Below are 15,662 nucleotides of genomic sequence, written 5' to 3'. Positions count from 1 at the left end.
CTGTCACAACAGCTTAAAAGCAAAATCATAGAGGGGGGGGGGACAGGCCCCATTTATATTAGACAAAAATAGACCAATCCGGATATGATCAACAAATCTTAAGTTTGATCTCTCGGATAATTTTTTCTTCTCTTTAATTAAATAAATATATTTTTTTAAATGTTTAATTTATATTTTATTTTAAATAGATAGATACATTTAATTCCGATCACAATTTGACAAGATTGACTTTAGACTTTAGAGTTTCCAGTCATTTCTTTTAATTCCAGTAAAAATTGTTTTTACAATATTTTTTTAGCTGCAATGATATCTTTAAACATAAATTATTAAGAACCTTTTAGAAGAAGAAAGACATAATTTTTATGAAGTTTACAAATGTAAATATTTAATCAAGGGTTGTACAGCTTCAAGATTGGCAGCTTTTAAAAATTCTTTAATAAACAATTTTACGGAAAAACTGGAAACTCCGGTGGACAGTGATGATTGATGATTGATGAGCAAATATTGTATTTTTGATCTTATAATTATTAAGTAAAATTGAACCAGCTGGACCGTAGTTATTGGCCGCAAACTTATTCAAAAACCTACAACACAATCGTAACAGATCAAAAATTATATAAAAATATTTTAACAGTTCTAATTTCCCGTTGTTGATCCTAGTTCTTATTGTTGTCCTTAGCGTAATTTCTTAAGATGTTTGATGACCGCTTCTCTGGAGGGCCAGGTAGAAACTGATGCAACAGAACTGGTTCTCTGAAATAAAATGGTTGAACAAAGGAATTGAGTCTTTGCCACAAAATCTGCTTTTCTAAACCCTATATCTTTGGATTCTAATGTCGTAGACCTGAGATATTTCAAACTATGAATTCTGTTAGATCAAATAATGTAAGTTTGAAAGATAAAGATTTGCGACATATTGGGTTCCAAAGACATAGGGATTATAAATTCAGAGTTTGTGGCAAAGACTCAATTCCTTTATCAAATAAATATCTTATATGTTCATATAATAATAATAAGTGAAATCTTTGTTTTTCAGCTGTTTTCCTTCAGGCTACATTTGTATACACCCAGTTAGAGATGGACATTGTTTTTGTGAAAGAACAAAATTTGTAAGAACAAAAAACAAACAAAAAACGAACGATTTAAAATCGTTCAAACGGTCTGAACAAACGAATTTTCCAATAGATTTAGAGAAAATGGTTGTTTTTTATTGAATTTTACTGAATGATCAATTTTAATGAATTAACAATATTACTGAGCAAACAATTTAACTGAATTAATTCAAAGTGATAGCATTGCTATGGAGGGATAAGACAAACGAATTTGTGTCTAAACCGGGTTTTACCTGTACACACAGCTGCAGCCAATGTTGATTGTAATGTTCCTCACAGCTCTTAGTCTCCAGTCCACCTGGTCTTCGTATTGTACAGCTTCAGCATGGGCTACCAACATCTTAGCCTTAACAATTTAACATTCACTACTTTGGGAAAGATGTTTTCTTTCTGTAACTTTTTTTAAAGTTTGTTATTCTGTATTTAACCAAAGAAATCTTTTTACTGAAGGAGTTAATTTATTTGGTGTACTGTCTCGGTTTGCCTTATAATGAATGCCACAAACTATCTCAAAGAGAGTGTTTGCGAAAAATGAGAGTTGCGCGCACCGAAACTACGATTTGGAACCCTAATTATTATTATTACCTTCATTTGTTTACAGGAGTAGTACTGGGATCCGCCACAGGTTTCTCCAGCTTCATGGCACAGAACTTCAGTTATCGTTTCTAAAGAAAAGGAGAACATTAATTAAAAAAGGCCAAATTTAAAGAATTTGAGCCGAGTCTCAAATTTAGAACGCGGATAAATATTGTTTTCTATAAATATGGTTGGTTCCAGTGTTATGAGATTTGAGGCGGTGCTTAATTGGAACTGGTTTTTGGTTGCTCAGAGACAAGGTTTAAATCAGGGGCCTGGATCTGAGCTACCTCTCCGTGTGTATTAGCCTGAGTGTACACTTAGTCAAGTCACTGATAAAGTATATTAAGAGATTGTGGCCTAATGATACAGTGCAAAAATCAAATATGCAGTACGCTCTCGGAGTACAAGCGTATGGGGAGGTTTTGTATCTTAAATTTTACTCAGCTTTCTCAGAACTGTTTAATTCAAATATTTTTAGAAATCACCCCCGGGTATTGTAATATACAGATTTCCTTTGGAAGTACATCATCACTCTATATACTATAACCTCGTTGGTTTAAATTCTTTAAACCATCAAAATGTTTAAAAACTGGATTTTGTATAAGTTTGCGTAATTATTTGACTATTTCTTGGAAAAAATATAAATTGAAAAAAGAACCAAATCTTTGATTTGCTATTACTAAACTTTGAAAGATTGAAGTCCAAGAATATAAATTTTTTTTTGAACAACATAGATGAGTTTACAGCAGAAAATTAAATACACATTATTTTTCTTATTTCCTGTAAAGGAATTTTTGGGTCAATACTTTTTCGTCTGAGCATAATATCTCAGATTCAAATTGTTGGATTAAAAGAAAATTTATAGAATAAAATCTAAAGATGGTTTTTATGGAATTTTTTTATCGATATGGTTTGGCCTTCACAATGTGGTAAGACAGAAACAACATGTCAACTGTTAACTCCAGTTCATTTCAAGTACCGGGCTGATCCCTGGTTAAGAGAGTTTTTATGTGTGCCGTTTGTGTGATGTTAATAGTTTCTTACCTGGTATTCTTTTGGGAACTGTGTTCAATCTGAGTTGCCAAGTGCAGTGTGCTCCAACCACGGTGTGGGGTAGAGGCATAAAATGTTTTGCGGCACCAAACCCGTTCACAACACTCTCAAGATCCTCTTCACTTTCAACCGGAACCTAATCAATCAATCAATCAATTAATAAATCAATCAACCGATCAAAAAATCACTTAAATAGTTTAATACCATGTTCAGAATTTAAGAGAAACAACTAAGTTTCTTTTTAGAAATTGTTACAAACGGAAAATGGGTTTAGAGAGGGTTTAAAACGATCGCTTGAAAATTGACTTGTCATTTTTAAAACAACAGTTTGGTTTTTAAAGGATTAACTCAACAAACGTTTCAAAACGAAATAGCCAGAAAAACGTTAAAAGAAAGAATTAATTGATTTGTTTTTAATGCAGTCTATTCTTTAAAGCAAAAAATAATTTCAAGTACAATTCTGCAATAACAACAGAAACAAGAAACTTTTTTATGTATTATGTGACTCAATTCTTAGTTAGTAAACTTGATATCTACACTCAAATTCAAAATTATTAAGAATTATTTTTCCTGCTTTCATCTAAGTTGTAATATGATATGCTTGTAATATACTATAGTGTAATTAGATATAAAATTGGAATTTTTTAAAAAGAGACAATGTAGACATAAAGAAATATTTTTTCAGTCAGCAATTATTTAAGGGGGTAAGAAAGAAAATCAAGAGCACTTTTGTATACACATGCACAAGAACAAGTACACAGTTAAATATTCTGATTTAACGAGATGTTACCCGATATCATTAAAAATTAGATCAAATGTCACTAAAAGCACTAAAACTGTTACCAAGTGTCACTAAAATGAAAAATTGTTCCTAACTGTTACTTTAAACAATAAGCAGTTTTTAACTGTTACTAAAAGACAAATACTAAAACTGTTCCTAACTGTTACTTTAAACAATAAACAGTTACCAACTGTTACTAAAAGACAAGTACTAAACCTGTTACCAACTTTTATTAAAAGTAAGAAAATGTTACCAATTTTTACTAAAAATACTAAAACTGCTACCAACTGTTACTAAAAATACAAAAACTGTTACCAACTGCTATTAAAAATACTAAAACTGTTACCAACTGTTATTTTAAATGGTAAAACTGTTCCCAACTGTTACTTTAAACAAAAAGCAGTTATTAAATGTTACTAAAAGACAAATATTAAAACTGTTCCTAACTGTTACTTTAAACAATAAACAGTTACCAACTGTTACTAAAAGACAAGTACTAAACCTGTTCCCAACTTTTACTTAAAATAATAAAATGCTACCAATTTTTACTAAAAATACTGAAACTGCTACCAACTGTTATTAAAAATACAAAAAACTGTTACCAACTGCTATTAAAAATACTAAAACTGTTACCAACTGTTATTTTAAATGGTAAAACTGTTACCAACTGTCACTAAAAGTTCTAAAACTGTGACCAACTGTTACTAAAATGAAAAAAAAAATCCCAACTGATACTAAGAGTACTAAAGCTATTACCAACTATTACTGTAAATACTAAAACTGTTACCTGTTGAGTGTTACCAGCTGTTTGTTTAATTACTAAAACTAAGAGAAGGATAAGAGATGAATAAAGGGCTCGGTTCATCCTACTAAACTTAGTCCCAATTATCAACAAATAATTTCAAAAATTAAATTTTTTTTGTTTTTAAATTACTTTATATTTTTACATTATTAGAGATAGATCTTGGTTAAACCAAACGAAGCTTAGTTTTTAAAAATGACATTTTTTTATCGTCTTTTTTAAAGTCCTGCTAAAATAAATAATATACAATTTTGTTTATGACTATGCAGTATGTATTATTTCTTCCAAAGAAATTGAGTCTTTGCCACAAACTCTGATTAAATAATTAAAGTTTGAAATTTCGAAAGTTTACTCCAACAGGTTACAATGCAAAGATATAATAATTAGAACATTTAAGTTCGTGGCAAAGACTCAATTCCTTTCTCGAATCTTAATATTGTTATTGTTTGATGGATGTGGTGTGTGTGGGGGGGGGGGCTTTATATTTAATTTTCAACACTTCAGTTTGCACAATTATAATAATTCTTTTCTTTGTTGAGATATAAAAAAACAAGGATTGGAGAGAAAAAGATTTAACTTATTTTTTTTCTTAAAAATTTAGGTCTTTGTCTACTTTCCCCATCTAAATGCTTTCTCAATTTTGCATTTTTTATGACAAAAATTCAAAAAATTAGTTTTATGTAAACTGTTTAAATGTCGCTTGGGATAATTAATTATCTTTATGTTCAGCCCTTGTGTATTTTTTAAGAAATTTGTTCCTGAGAGATATGTAAAGAATTTGAATTTTTGCCACAAACTCGAATTTTATAATCCCTATTTCTGTGCAACCTGATGGTGGACTGCTTAGATATTCTAGCGGAAATTATTTGATCTAACAGGATTCAAATGTCTACAACATTGAGTTGCAATGCTACAGGGATTAGAAAATCAGAGTTTGTGGCAAAAATTCAATTCCTTGAGCAAATTTTCCAACACAAAAGGGTGTCATTTCAAGCTTTGTTTTGATAACTTTTCAAAATTGTTAAAGGGGGAGTTTTATCTAATTGTTGACTTTTTAAATTTTGTGTTAAAACTTTTATCTTGGAAATATATTGTATGTTTGACTATTGGGACTCACGCTCTGTATTTGTGAATAAGAGCTCTGCACCCTGGTTTACTCGGGAGTGAGAGATATAGAAAGAATCCAGCCTCTTTAAACATTTCATCCCCCCTCCCACAATAACCGCCTTCGCATCGCCTTCTCTCATTCTCATCAAAAAAAAATTTTGTGATTAGACAACAACAAAAATTATCCGAATAAAAAGTGATTTTATGTTTTCTGAAAGGTCTGTATTCACCATGTTTAATCGTTTTCGTATCTTACTCAACAACAAAATTTCACTTAATTTGAAATTTTTTTTATTTTTCAAAATTAAAAGCGCCAATTTTCCTTTATTTCATGAATTATATGCATCAAATATTAGTTCAATTGAACCAATATCTGTACCTTTTGAACGTTTGTCCAAATGGGCATTAGTACATACTAAAGTTAGCTAAATATAGATCATTAGTCCTATTGATATAACACCAACTAAAGTTAGTTTATTATAGATCATTAGTCCATTGATATTAAAACAAACTTTTAACTAAACAAAAAATCACGTGTGCTCACTAACTTGATGTAACACCAACTTGTGGGCTAAATAGATTCAAATCTTAACAAATTTGAGGTCTCTAGAAATATAATTTTCTATAAAATTTTACTTGAGTTTTTTAAATTTATACAGTGAGAACCAAAAACAATGGAATAGAAAGACGACATTGTAGCAATACTTAAACGTTTTGATGTTGTTACAAAACAAATATTTTTACAATAACTTAGCAAAGCACAATTTAAGTGAAAAGGGTCTTTTTATACTGTACAATTGCTATTTCTAATGTTCATTGATCTAGTTTAAGTCCTAACTTGAGTTTCAAAGTCGTCTTCCTATTTCAGAGTTTTATGGTTATCACTGTAAGTTTTCCCAATGAAATAAATATCTCAATCTCTATCCTGTATGTCACGTCCACAGACTACAGAGACTGCTCATAGACTCTACCTGGATAGGCTGAACAGATAGCCTATAGTGTCCCGGCACGCCATGCTACGGTTCCATGTTCCATGTTTTTTGACTGACATCTGACGGCCACTTGTTTCATTCAGGGGTTAAGTTTTACAACTTTGAAAGAAATACTCCAATTTTAAACATAAAACATTACGTTCATGAATATTGTCTATTTTCAAAGATTTTGCATTTCCTATTCAAAGGATCCTTAAATATCCCAAAATACAGATGTCTCCTAATTGGTCGTATACAGTACTTTTACTGCACAATAGAACATGCTGTGGAAAATATTGCATATTATAGGTGTTAATCGACCTCTGTAACTCTCTTATCTCTGGTCACGTCAGAAAAACAAAAAATTAGCAAAATTTCATCTTAGAAGAAATTTTAACTGTTTACATAAAGTAGTTAATACATCTTAATTTCATGAAATTTGGAACATGTATTTAATTTTTTAAAATTAAGATATTTTTCATCAAACCTCTTCATAGTATAAACATTACGCATAAAATAATTGTAATTTGTAATTTTTATAATTCATTTATTTTACATTTAAAAATCCAACTTTCAAATAATTAAAAAAAAATATATTAAATATTTCTAACTTTATTTAAGCGATAACATCGAAATTCATTTAATGTTATTCATAAAACTTTTATTACGGAAGATATCCTTGTTCTTTAGATTGAACAATTCTGAGGATTTCCTTTTTGCAAATGTTTTCTGAGAAACAAACTTGAGAAAAAAATAAGATTTCAACAAAAAAAGTGTAATTTATCCTTGAGGAGACGAAGCTCTAAATGGTACCGTTGTGAATTGGGCATTGCTTTTATAAGTAAGACGAGAACATCTTATGGCACTTACAACAGATCATTTGCCGTTGAAAAAATATTTGTTTTGTTATGCATGTAATTACAAACATAAAATAGTTTACAAATATTTATTGGTAAATTGGTAATTCTCAAAGTTAACAAATAATAAAGGGACTGTCCGCGTAATTTAAAATGACCCTCCATGTAGCGAAGGCGATGAGCAATTAACAATGTTACCCTGAGAAGGCTTTCTCTGATCAAGTAGGAGTTAGCTTTCCAAGTTTTTGGGTATTTGACTTTTCATTATTGGTTCTCATGGTGACTTGGACAAAATTCGAACAAATTGCCGTTTTTGCATGGAGGATATCATCTGAAATTACACTTACTGTCCCTTTAATCACTAGCTTTTTCTCATTTGATTATACATGAAGAGTTGATGATCCAATTCATAGATTTGGTTCAGCTGTTGTAATGATTCTGCTGAAATCTGATTGATCAATTCCTCCACATATTCAGAGGACTGGCCTCCTGAAATAAAAATAATTATTGAATACGACGGTTATCAACTTTCAACCAATTTTGATCGTTATCAACAGTTGTCGAGCATTTGCACGGTTTCAATCGCTGTACATCTTTTAAGCCAACCCTTTCATCAGCTATTATCAAACGTCCTTACAGCCAATCGTTTTCTATCGTTGTTAACTGTTATTAATTTTTGTTTGACCGTTATCAACCGTTTTAAACCTCTATGAACCAATATGAACCAATATATGATCCCGTTATCAATTAATAATTCGTTATCAATTAATAATTAATCGTTATTGATTGCAAAAAAGTATATTTTTTTCATTTTGTTTAAATTTAGTAATTGATGATAAAAGAAATGTAAAAATCTTTAAGACCAGCAAATCAAGTTGAACGAAAATTATCAAAAATCAATGTATTTGAGTAATCTTTTACCTTCTTTATAAAACATTGATCTACAGGTCGTAGAATAGAAATTGATATTTAATAATTCACGGAATATCTAATCTCTCAATTATTGATTAGCAAAAATAATGAAATTAATCTTTACAGATTAAATACAATATTTGATAGCATTCCTTGTTGATTTAACTCTTTTCCTTATCAGGAGGGATCAAATTGACCCCCCCCCCCACCCTCCCTCCCTCCCCCTTAGACCTTAAACCAGGGGGTTACACCGGCTTAGTAATATATCTTAGTTTGGATTTTGATAATTTTTTTTATTCCTATGAAAACATTAATTTGGCACAAATTTTTCATCTTTTTTGCACATAATACTTCAAGGAGAAAGAATATGCATATTTCTAGATTTTCTTGAAAATTTCGCACACTTTTTGCATATGTGAATTATAGAATATGCTTATATGGTTAAGGTTATCACATTTTGCACGTCTCTTTTATGCAAATATAGCAATATTGGATTTTTCAGAAATTTTTGATTTGGTGAAATTTAGTTAATTTGTACAGGATCTAAAAATATAAAGAGATATTAAGATATTTGTTCCGATTCCTATTTATTGTTTAATTCTTCAATATCTCCATTAATCTTAAAGATGCAAAAAAAGATCATAATATTTTTTATAGATTTTTTTTCATTGTTGCCCGACATATGGTCAAACGACAATGAGTCAAAATGGAAAAAATTTTGTTATGTATTTTTTCAAGGTTAGGCTTGGTCAGGACAATTTCTGGGCCGAGCGTTGCGGCTAGGACAGGCTAGGGCGCTGCGGCTACTGATTCTAATGAAAATAAAAATAGTTCAAATCAAAATGGTCTCAATGAAATTTTGCCTGCCTGTTGTACTTTTTAACCCTATTTCGCTTTACCCTTTGTCGCATTTTTAACTTTTGTCGTTTTACCCTAGGTCGCTTTATCCTATGGCATTTGACCCTAGGTCGTTTGACCCTATGGTCGTTTTACCATAGCATTTGACCCTAGGTCGTTTGACCCTATATCGGTGAATCTTTTTATTTTTCAATTATGGGAAAAAATATGACGAAGCCGTCTTTTATAGCTACTGCATGAATTTCGTGTTAATGTAGATTTTAAAAAAATGGTGGAAATGTATCAATGTCTCAATGTGTACACCTGTACCTTTTTGTTTATGAGTATGTGGGAAAAGATTGCGGTATTCTCCTAGTCCAACATCAGACAACAGCTGATTTATGTCGTCATCTAGAGTTTCCATGTGCAAGATATAGTCGGGTTGTACCTAATAATAAATCATACAATTTGTTGTTGGCTAATTACAGTTCTCTGGGATCATCTGAAACACTACAAACAATATTTGGCCGGATCGGTTTAGCCGTTCTTGAATTTAGGTTCTTCAGATTTTTTCGATGAAATTTATTAATTTAGAAATTCAACATTTTTAAACTCTGACCCGCCATAACCCTGAAGTCATGTCAAGTTCCACAAATAATGTGTACCCGATTTTATGTATGATAAAATATAAATAAAATGGGATACTAAATGACAATGCTATATATGCATATTTTTGCATTGGTTGCAAAACTTATTAAATTGCTTAGTTTTAAAATGTACCAATTTAATACAGACAAAAAGTACGCTCATTCTTGTATTTAGAATATCAATGACTATTTGTTTTGTTTTTTAAAACTTTTGCCTGGTGTCGAAAAATATTTCCTATATTAAATTTTTGATGTGAGATTTTTATTTTATTATTTTTTTGTTAAAAATTCGTTTTGAAAGCTGTCGGTGAAATATCAAGAAGGGTTTCCAGCAAAAGGGGGAAATAGTGTCGCAAACATTTCGCATTTTTCACGGGAAAAAAATTCGCCGAAAATTTCACATTTTTCGCATTTCGTTCACTCGCTAAAACTGTGAAAGTTCTCGAGAAATCATACTTTAATCTGTTTCGCAATAAAATGCGAAATTTTAGTAAAATTGGAGATGCGAAAATTGAGCAAAAAATGCGAAAATTTAACGTAAAAAATGCGAATAAATTATGATAAAATAAAACTTCCAATGCTGAACTCAAAGCAGAGAATTTTAAAAGTTTTTTTTGCAATTAATTGTTGCAGCTGGAACACGCTTAATCATGGGTCAGGTGAGTTGCCACAAAATAAAAAGTCAAGTTGTTTTAGCGTTTAGAGGATACCGACAAATAATTTTAATTGCTTTGTAGATGATCATCCCCAAACCTAATAAACTCATGAAGCCTCTGAAACGCAAAAATTTGATTAAAGAAACAAGAATTTAAAGCGAAACAATCGTTTAAAAATGGTGGGGTTTTCTTTATAAAAAAGGAAAAAGGAACATATCGTCATTTTGTTTTCGTTATTCTAACAAAAACGTAACGAAAACAATAGTTTTCCTTAATTTTTAATTAGACTATGGCTGCACCCTTACTAGGAACTAATAATTGAGTAACGCACATGGACTTATGAGCTGCTGAAACCTTAATACTAGGTAAGTTAAGACTGAGAATCCATCAATGTGTAAAATTCAATTTTATCCTTGATAAGAGACAGGGTTTCTGTAACAGGAGATCATCCATGTTTAAGTAAACAAGGAAATTTGTGGAATTTAAAAATCCTGAGTAGTTGAAAATTTACAAACTGTTTAAGTACGTAAAATTTACCATATTTCGCTCCTTCAATTTCAAGTGATCCTTCTTTTACAGAGTGTCATGTTGGAGTCACATTGATAACATTCAACCAATGTCTGATAAGAAATGTCGTCTTATCCTTCAATTTTTGATAATGAAAGCATGTTTCCATATCAAAAATTGAAGTAAATTGAGAGACAGAAAAACAAAAATATCTTACTCATTGTTAATCCGATACAAGACTAACCATTGTGAAGCTCAAGTAAATTTCACATAAGATTAAATCTTACTCGCTTATTGCATTCAGTAATTCATGGAAACAAAAGGAAAAGTTTTTCAGCAGACATTAATTACAGATCATTCCTTTAAAATCTTAACCGGCTTCAGTTTGCAAAAACATCACAATTTTTGCGTTTAGAAATATAAAAATACAATTTTACATAACGAGTAACTGTAATTAAAAAATACTAATTTCTTTGAACTCAAATTGTTCTCCTAGAGTGAGAACCTTTAAATTGTAGAATAGGAAGACGAGAGATAAATGTTGTTACAGAGAAAATGGTTTTTCTTCAGTGAAATGGGTTTGTGTAATGTGCATTCAGTGCAAAGCTTACCCACAGTTTTATGGGTTTCACTGTATTCATGAATAAGTTCAAATGGAAAAAAAACTCACCTTTGGATGACAAACAGGACATTCCTCCCAGAAAGGGGACCAATGATAGGAAAGCGAACTAAATAAATAAATAAATATGAAAAATTAAATGCTTCCAAAAATGACTGGAAACCTTATTTTGTGAAACCTTCAAGATAGATGAATACATGTCTCTGAGTAGATGAAATTTCGTAAATATTCATTCACCTCTCAGTTACTAATTCGATCAATTTCGTTTGTTTTAAATACTAGAAACAACAGGCCTATGATGATATGCATGTTACTGTAAAAAGTCTGGCCGCGCCATTAAAGATAAAACCGGGCCTTCCTAGAAAAGGGCGACAAGTCACTTAGACCGGTACAAGTGGTCGGAGCGGTACAGGCCACGAGTCACTAAGGCTGGTACAAGGGGTCGGAGCCGTACTGGCCACAAGTCACTAAGGCTGGTTCAAGGGGTCGGAGCGGTACAGGGCATGAGTCACTAAGGCCAGTACAAGGGGTCGGAGCGGTACAGGCCATGAGTCACTAAGGCCAGTACAAGGGGTCGGAGCGGTACAGGCCATGAGTCACAAAGGCCAGTACAAGTGGTCGGAGCGGTACAGGCCACGAGTCACTAAGGCCGGTACAAGGGGTAGGGCCAGCTTGAATTCAAATTAACCCTTAGTTCATTATGAATAAAATTTAAATATGGATTTCGTAAAATTTTGTTTGATAAATAAATCACCCCTCTTCTTCAGAAGGAATTATGTTTCATTTGGTGCATTGTACCGGTTCAAGTGTACAGCTTACTCTAACTGCTTAAAAAGTAGGTCCGTACTTCAAATAATCCAGTGTTTAAAGGGGGCTGTCTCAGAATATATATACTATAGAATAACAGGTGGCACCTGTATTGGTATGACATTGTGAACATGTATTGGTATGTTATTGTGTACATGTGGTACACTGTTCTTGGGGGGATTTGTTTTGATCAGTTGCATGATTTCTCAGTTTAAACAAGTATGAGGTATTGTTCAGTGTTTATTTGTAACACGGATCAAACATATAACATAAGATTTCGTTATTTCCCTAAAGATAAAAAGTTAAAAAAAAAACGTGGAGTAACTTCACAGGAAGGCCAGGTTTCTGGACTCTCAGGTGTCTGTGCAAAACATATTGAAAACAAATACGTTTCCGGACGAAAGTTAAGTTATAACGCTGTTCCCAGTCTCCATCCTCCCCACTATCCACATCAACAGGAACAGCTAGATAATGGAGAGGGTGAGTCAAAAATATTCAGATTTAGGAACAAAATTTTTTTTAAGATAGATATTTTTCCTGTTTTGCAATAGGTTTTCCTTCCTTTAAGTGCTATTGAGGAGCTATAATGAAATCTCAGGAGGGTGGGGGGGATAGCCCCCCCCCCTGAATCTGTCAGGGGGGTGCGAAGGTCCTGCCGCCCCCCGTATCCTCCCCTGCTTATTTAGTTAATATTGTTCTAATGAATAACTTAATATAAATGAAATTTCATTCAACCCTATGAAGGCTGGGTGCTTTAGATTTATGAAGGATCTAGCTGGGGGCGACTCGCCCCCCCCCCTTAAAAGGCTTGAAATATGTTAAAAATAACATTTTTGTTGTTGTTGACAAATAAAAACATGTGACAACTGATTTTATATTTATTTATCAATAACTTTTCCGAAATGTAACTTTTATATACAGTGATAACCAGAAAACAGTGAAATAGGAAGACGACATTATATCAATGTTTTACCAGACACTTTAAAAATTACTTTTTTTGTGAAATGGGCCTGTTTACACTGCACAATTGCTGTGCTTCAGGGGTTCTGAACTAATGTTCTCTACAAAGAATGTTGCAGAAGAAAAGTTTCTTTTTCAAAAGATGTTGATTTCTACTATGGAAACCGTGAAACCAGAAGTTTTCTCTGAACCTAATGACTATGAATCTGAATTCGCGAAAAATCACCGAACAAAAAAAGTGAAAAAACTTGCAGCTATATATTTCACAATGAGACTTCACCATTTTTGCAGACTCAAAAAGTTTGAAACCAATTCTGGAATCAGGCACTAAAAGCTCATACTGTTTAAAACTGAATAACTTTCAAATTATCCATTTTAAATAGCTAGTGAAATAAATAATTGAACAAATTTTGCAAATTTTTTTGCTATTAAAAGTTTGGTAATTTCTTGTAGAAAGGGCTGTGCCCCCCCCTCCCCCCCCTCCCTGATATTGCATTTTTAGAAGAAAGGACCATGGAGGTTTAAAGGAACTACGACTTACGAGAGAAAAGAGTTAAAAGTTTTATAAACAAGGTTTAAAATTTAAATGGACAGACTTGTTGGCCAAGCGCTGTGGCCACTTTAATGTGCACATTTTTTTACATGGTATGGTCGGTAATTACTTATATTTTGAGGATACACAGATAGCAAGCATTTACTTCTGTTTGGCCAAGTACTGTGGTTATCTAAATGTGAAAAAATACATTTCTGTATTCTATTGTAGATAATTATTTGAGGTTACACAGTTTGGCCTTGCTGGGGCCCGAAGGGAGGGGGGGGGGGCGGAAAAGTTACCCCAATTATTTCCATTTTGTTTTGGTTTTCTGTTTCACATTTTGTAAGGAAGAAAACTATTTGAAACAGTTTTGAAAATTCATGTTTGATTAATTGAAGTAAAGATAAAAAGATAACAAGAGAAAGTTTGGAAAGTGAATCTTCAAAATCCCCCCCAAGATTACTGAACATCTGGACATTTATGTATTGTACTGCATAACCTCCACAGTCCAAAACTTCCCAAACCAAATGCTGCCACCTGTCATTCTTTAGTATATATATTCTGAGGGGGCTGTACACCATTAGCGCCTAATCCAATCAGGGTTCAGTCATGTGTGTGTTACCTATTCTGAACCAATAGATATTGTATGGCGGTAGCATCTATCTTTTTATCCTTCTCATTATCTAATTAGAGATATGAATCCTTTAATCAGCGCTATAACATAAAATGGAAATATTTACTTCCACTGGAACTATGTGACACGGGGATTTAAACAAAATTTGGACACTTCAAATCTTATCTAGTCATTTATCAAATATCCAGAAAACTAGAAAAATTACTTACTTCTGTCTAGTCATGTATGGGTCATTCTTAAACTCTTTAGTTCCGTTCACCAGGAACCTGAACATGACTAGATTTGGATGGAACTGTTAACTATAAACCTGAACATGACTAGATTAGGATGGAACTGTTAACTATAAACCTGAACATGACTAGATTAGGATGGAACTGTTAACTATAAATCTGAACATGACTAGATTAGGATGGAACTTCTTACTATAAACCTGAACATGACTAGATTAGGATGGAACTGTTATTTGTAAACCTGAACATGACTATATCATGATGGAACTACTTACTATCAACCTTAACATGACTAGATTAGGATGGAACTGTTAACTTTAAACCTGAACATGACTAGATAGGGATGGAACTGTTTACCATAAACCTGAACATGACTAGATTAGGATGGAACTGTTAACTATAAACCTGAGCATGACTAGATTAGGATGGAACTGTTAACTATAAACCTGAGCATGACTAGATTAGGATGGAACTGTTAACTATAAACCTGAACATGACTAGATTAGGATGGAACTGTTAACTATAAACCTGAGCATGACTGGATTAGGGTGGAACTGTTATATATAAACCTGAACATGACTAGATTAGGATGGAACTGTTTACCACAAATAAACATGACTAGATTAGAGTCGTTATCGAGTAAATCCTTGAGTTATGGTATTATTTGTCATTTTAAAACAGAAAATTTGAATAAATTGTCATTATTAAAAATATTAACAATATAATTTACAAAGTAATACAAATATCAAAAAAGGAATTAGTAAAACTTTTACATGAAGTTATTAAATACAAAATGTGTTCAAAGAAAATTAAAATAAATTATATAAGTTGATGTATTGTTGACGTTTATTGAAAATAACCAAACAAACAATTACCAAACAGACAAACCAGCAAACAAGTCACACANTCAATATTTATATTGATTAGTTCAATATTTATATTGATTAGTTCAATATTTATATTGATTAGTTCAATATTTATATTGATTAGTTCAATATTTATATTGATTAGTTCAATATTTATATTGATTAGTTCAATATTTATATTGATTAGTTC

General features: G+C 31.8%; 2 protein-coding genes across 2 annotated transcripts; both read right to left on the bottom strand.

The window, feature by feature from the left end:
- Nucleotides 1–208: 208 nt before the first annotated feature.
- Nucleotides 209–5,476, bottom strand: LOC111706923 (uncharacterized). The gene is made up of 6 exons (XM_023479871.1): nt 5,445–5,476; nt 4,313–4,394; nt 2,736–2,880; nt 1,698–1,777; nt 1,346–1,458; nt 209–753 (listed from the first exon to the last, which is right to left on the bottom strand). Exons 2-6 carry the CDS (start codon nt 4,388–4,390, stop codon nt 657–659), a joined length of 513 nt encoding a protein of 170 aa, XP_023335639.1. The 5' UTR covers nt 4,391–4,394; nt 5,445–5,476; the 3' UTR covers nt 209–656.
- A 1,861-nt stretch (nt 5,477–7,337) lies between these two features.
- On the bottom strand, nt 7,338–14,842 carry LOC111706913 (uncharacterized). Its single transcript, XM_023479860.1, has 4 exons — nt 14,586–14,842; nt 11,492–11,549; nt 9,342–9,459; nt 7,338–7,751 (listed from the first exon to the last, which is right to left on the bottom strand). Exons 1-4 carry the CDS (start codon nt 14,648–14,650, stop codon nt 7,624–7,626), a joined length of 369 nt encoding a protein of 122 aa, XP_023335628.1. The 5' UTR covers nt 14,651–14,842; the 3' UTR covers nt 7,338–7,623.
- Between the last annotated feature and the right edge of the window lie 820 nt (nt 14,843–15,662).

The sequence above is a fragment of the Eurytemora carolleeae genome, unplaced genomic scaffold (assembly GCF_000591075.1).
Source record: "Eurytemora carolleeae unplaced genomic scaffold, Eaff_2.0 scaffold668, whole genome shotgun sequence".
Classification (NCBI taxonomy): Eukaryota; Metazoa; Arthropoda; class Copepoda; order Calanoida; family Temoridae; genus Eurytemora; species Eurytemora carolleeae.
The sequence above is the reverse complement of the archived record's forward strand: the minus strand, read 5'-3'. Positions and strand labels throughout refer to the sequence as shown.

What these genes read in the sequence shown, in the direction of transcription:
- LOC111706923 (XM_023479871.1), bottom strand. Translation starts at nt 4,390, where the DNA reads ATGAACCGAGCCCTTTATTCATCTCTTATCCTTCTCTTAGTTTTAGTA. An exon ending in CAGCTGGTAACACTCAACAG is followed by an intron (nt 2,881 to 4,312) that starts GTAACAGTTTTA and finishes TTGATTGATTAG; the next exon opens with GTTCCGGTTGAAAGTGAAGA. An exon ending in ACTCCTGTAAACAAATGAAG is followed by an intron (nt 1,459 to 1,697) that starts GTAATAATAATA and finishes TAAATTGTTAAG; the next exon opens with GCTAAGATGTTGGTAGCCCA.
- LOC111706913 (XM_023479860.1), bottom strand. Translation starts at nt 14,650, where the DNA reads ATGTTCAGGTTCCTGGTGAACGGAACTAAAGAGTTTAAGAATGACCCA. An exon ending in GTCCTGTTTGTCATCCAAAG is followed by an intron (nt 9,460 to 11,491) that starts GTGAGTTTTTTT and finishes ATTTATTATTAG; the next exon opens with GTACAACCCGACTATATCTT. An exon ending in ACATACTCATAAACAAAAAG is followed by an intron (nt 7,752 to 9,341) that starts GTACAGGTGTAC and finishes TTTTTATTTCAG; the next exon opens with GAGGCCAGTCCTCTGAATAT.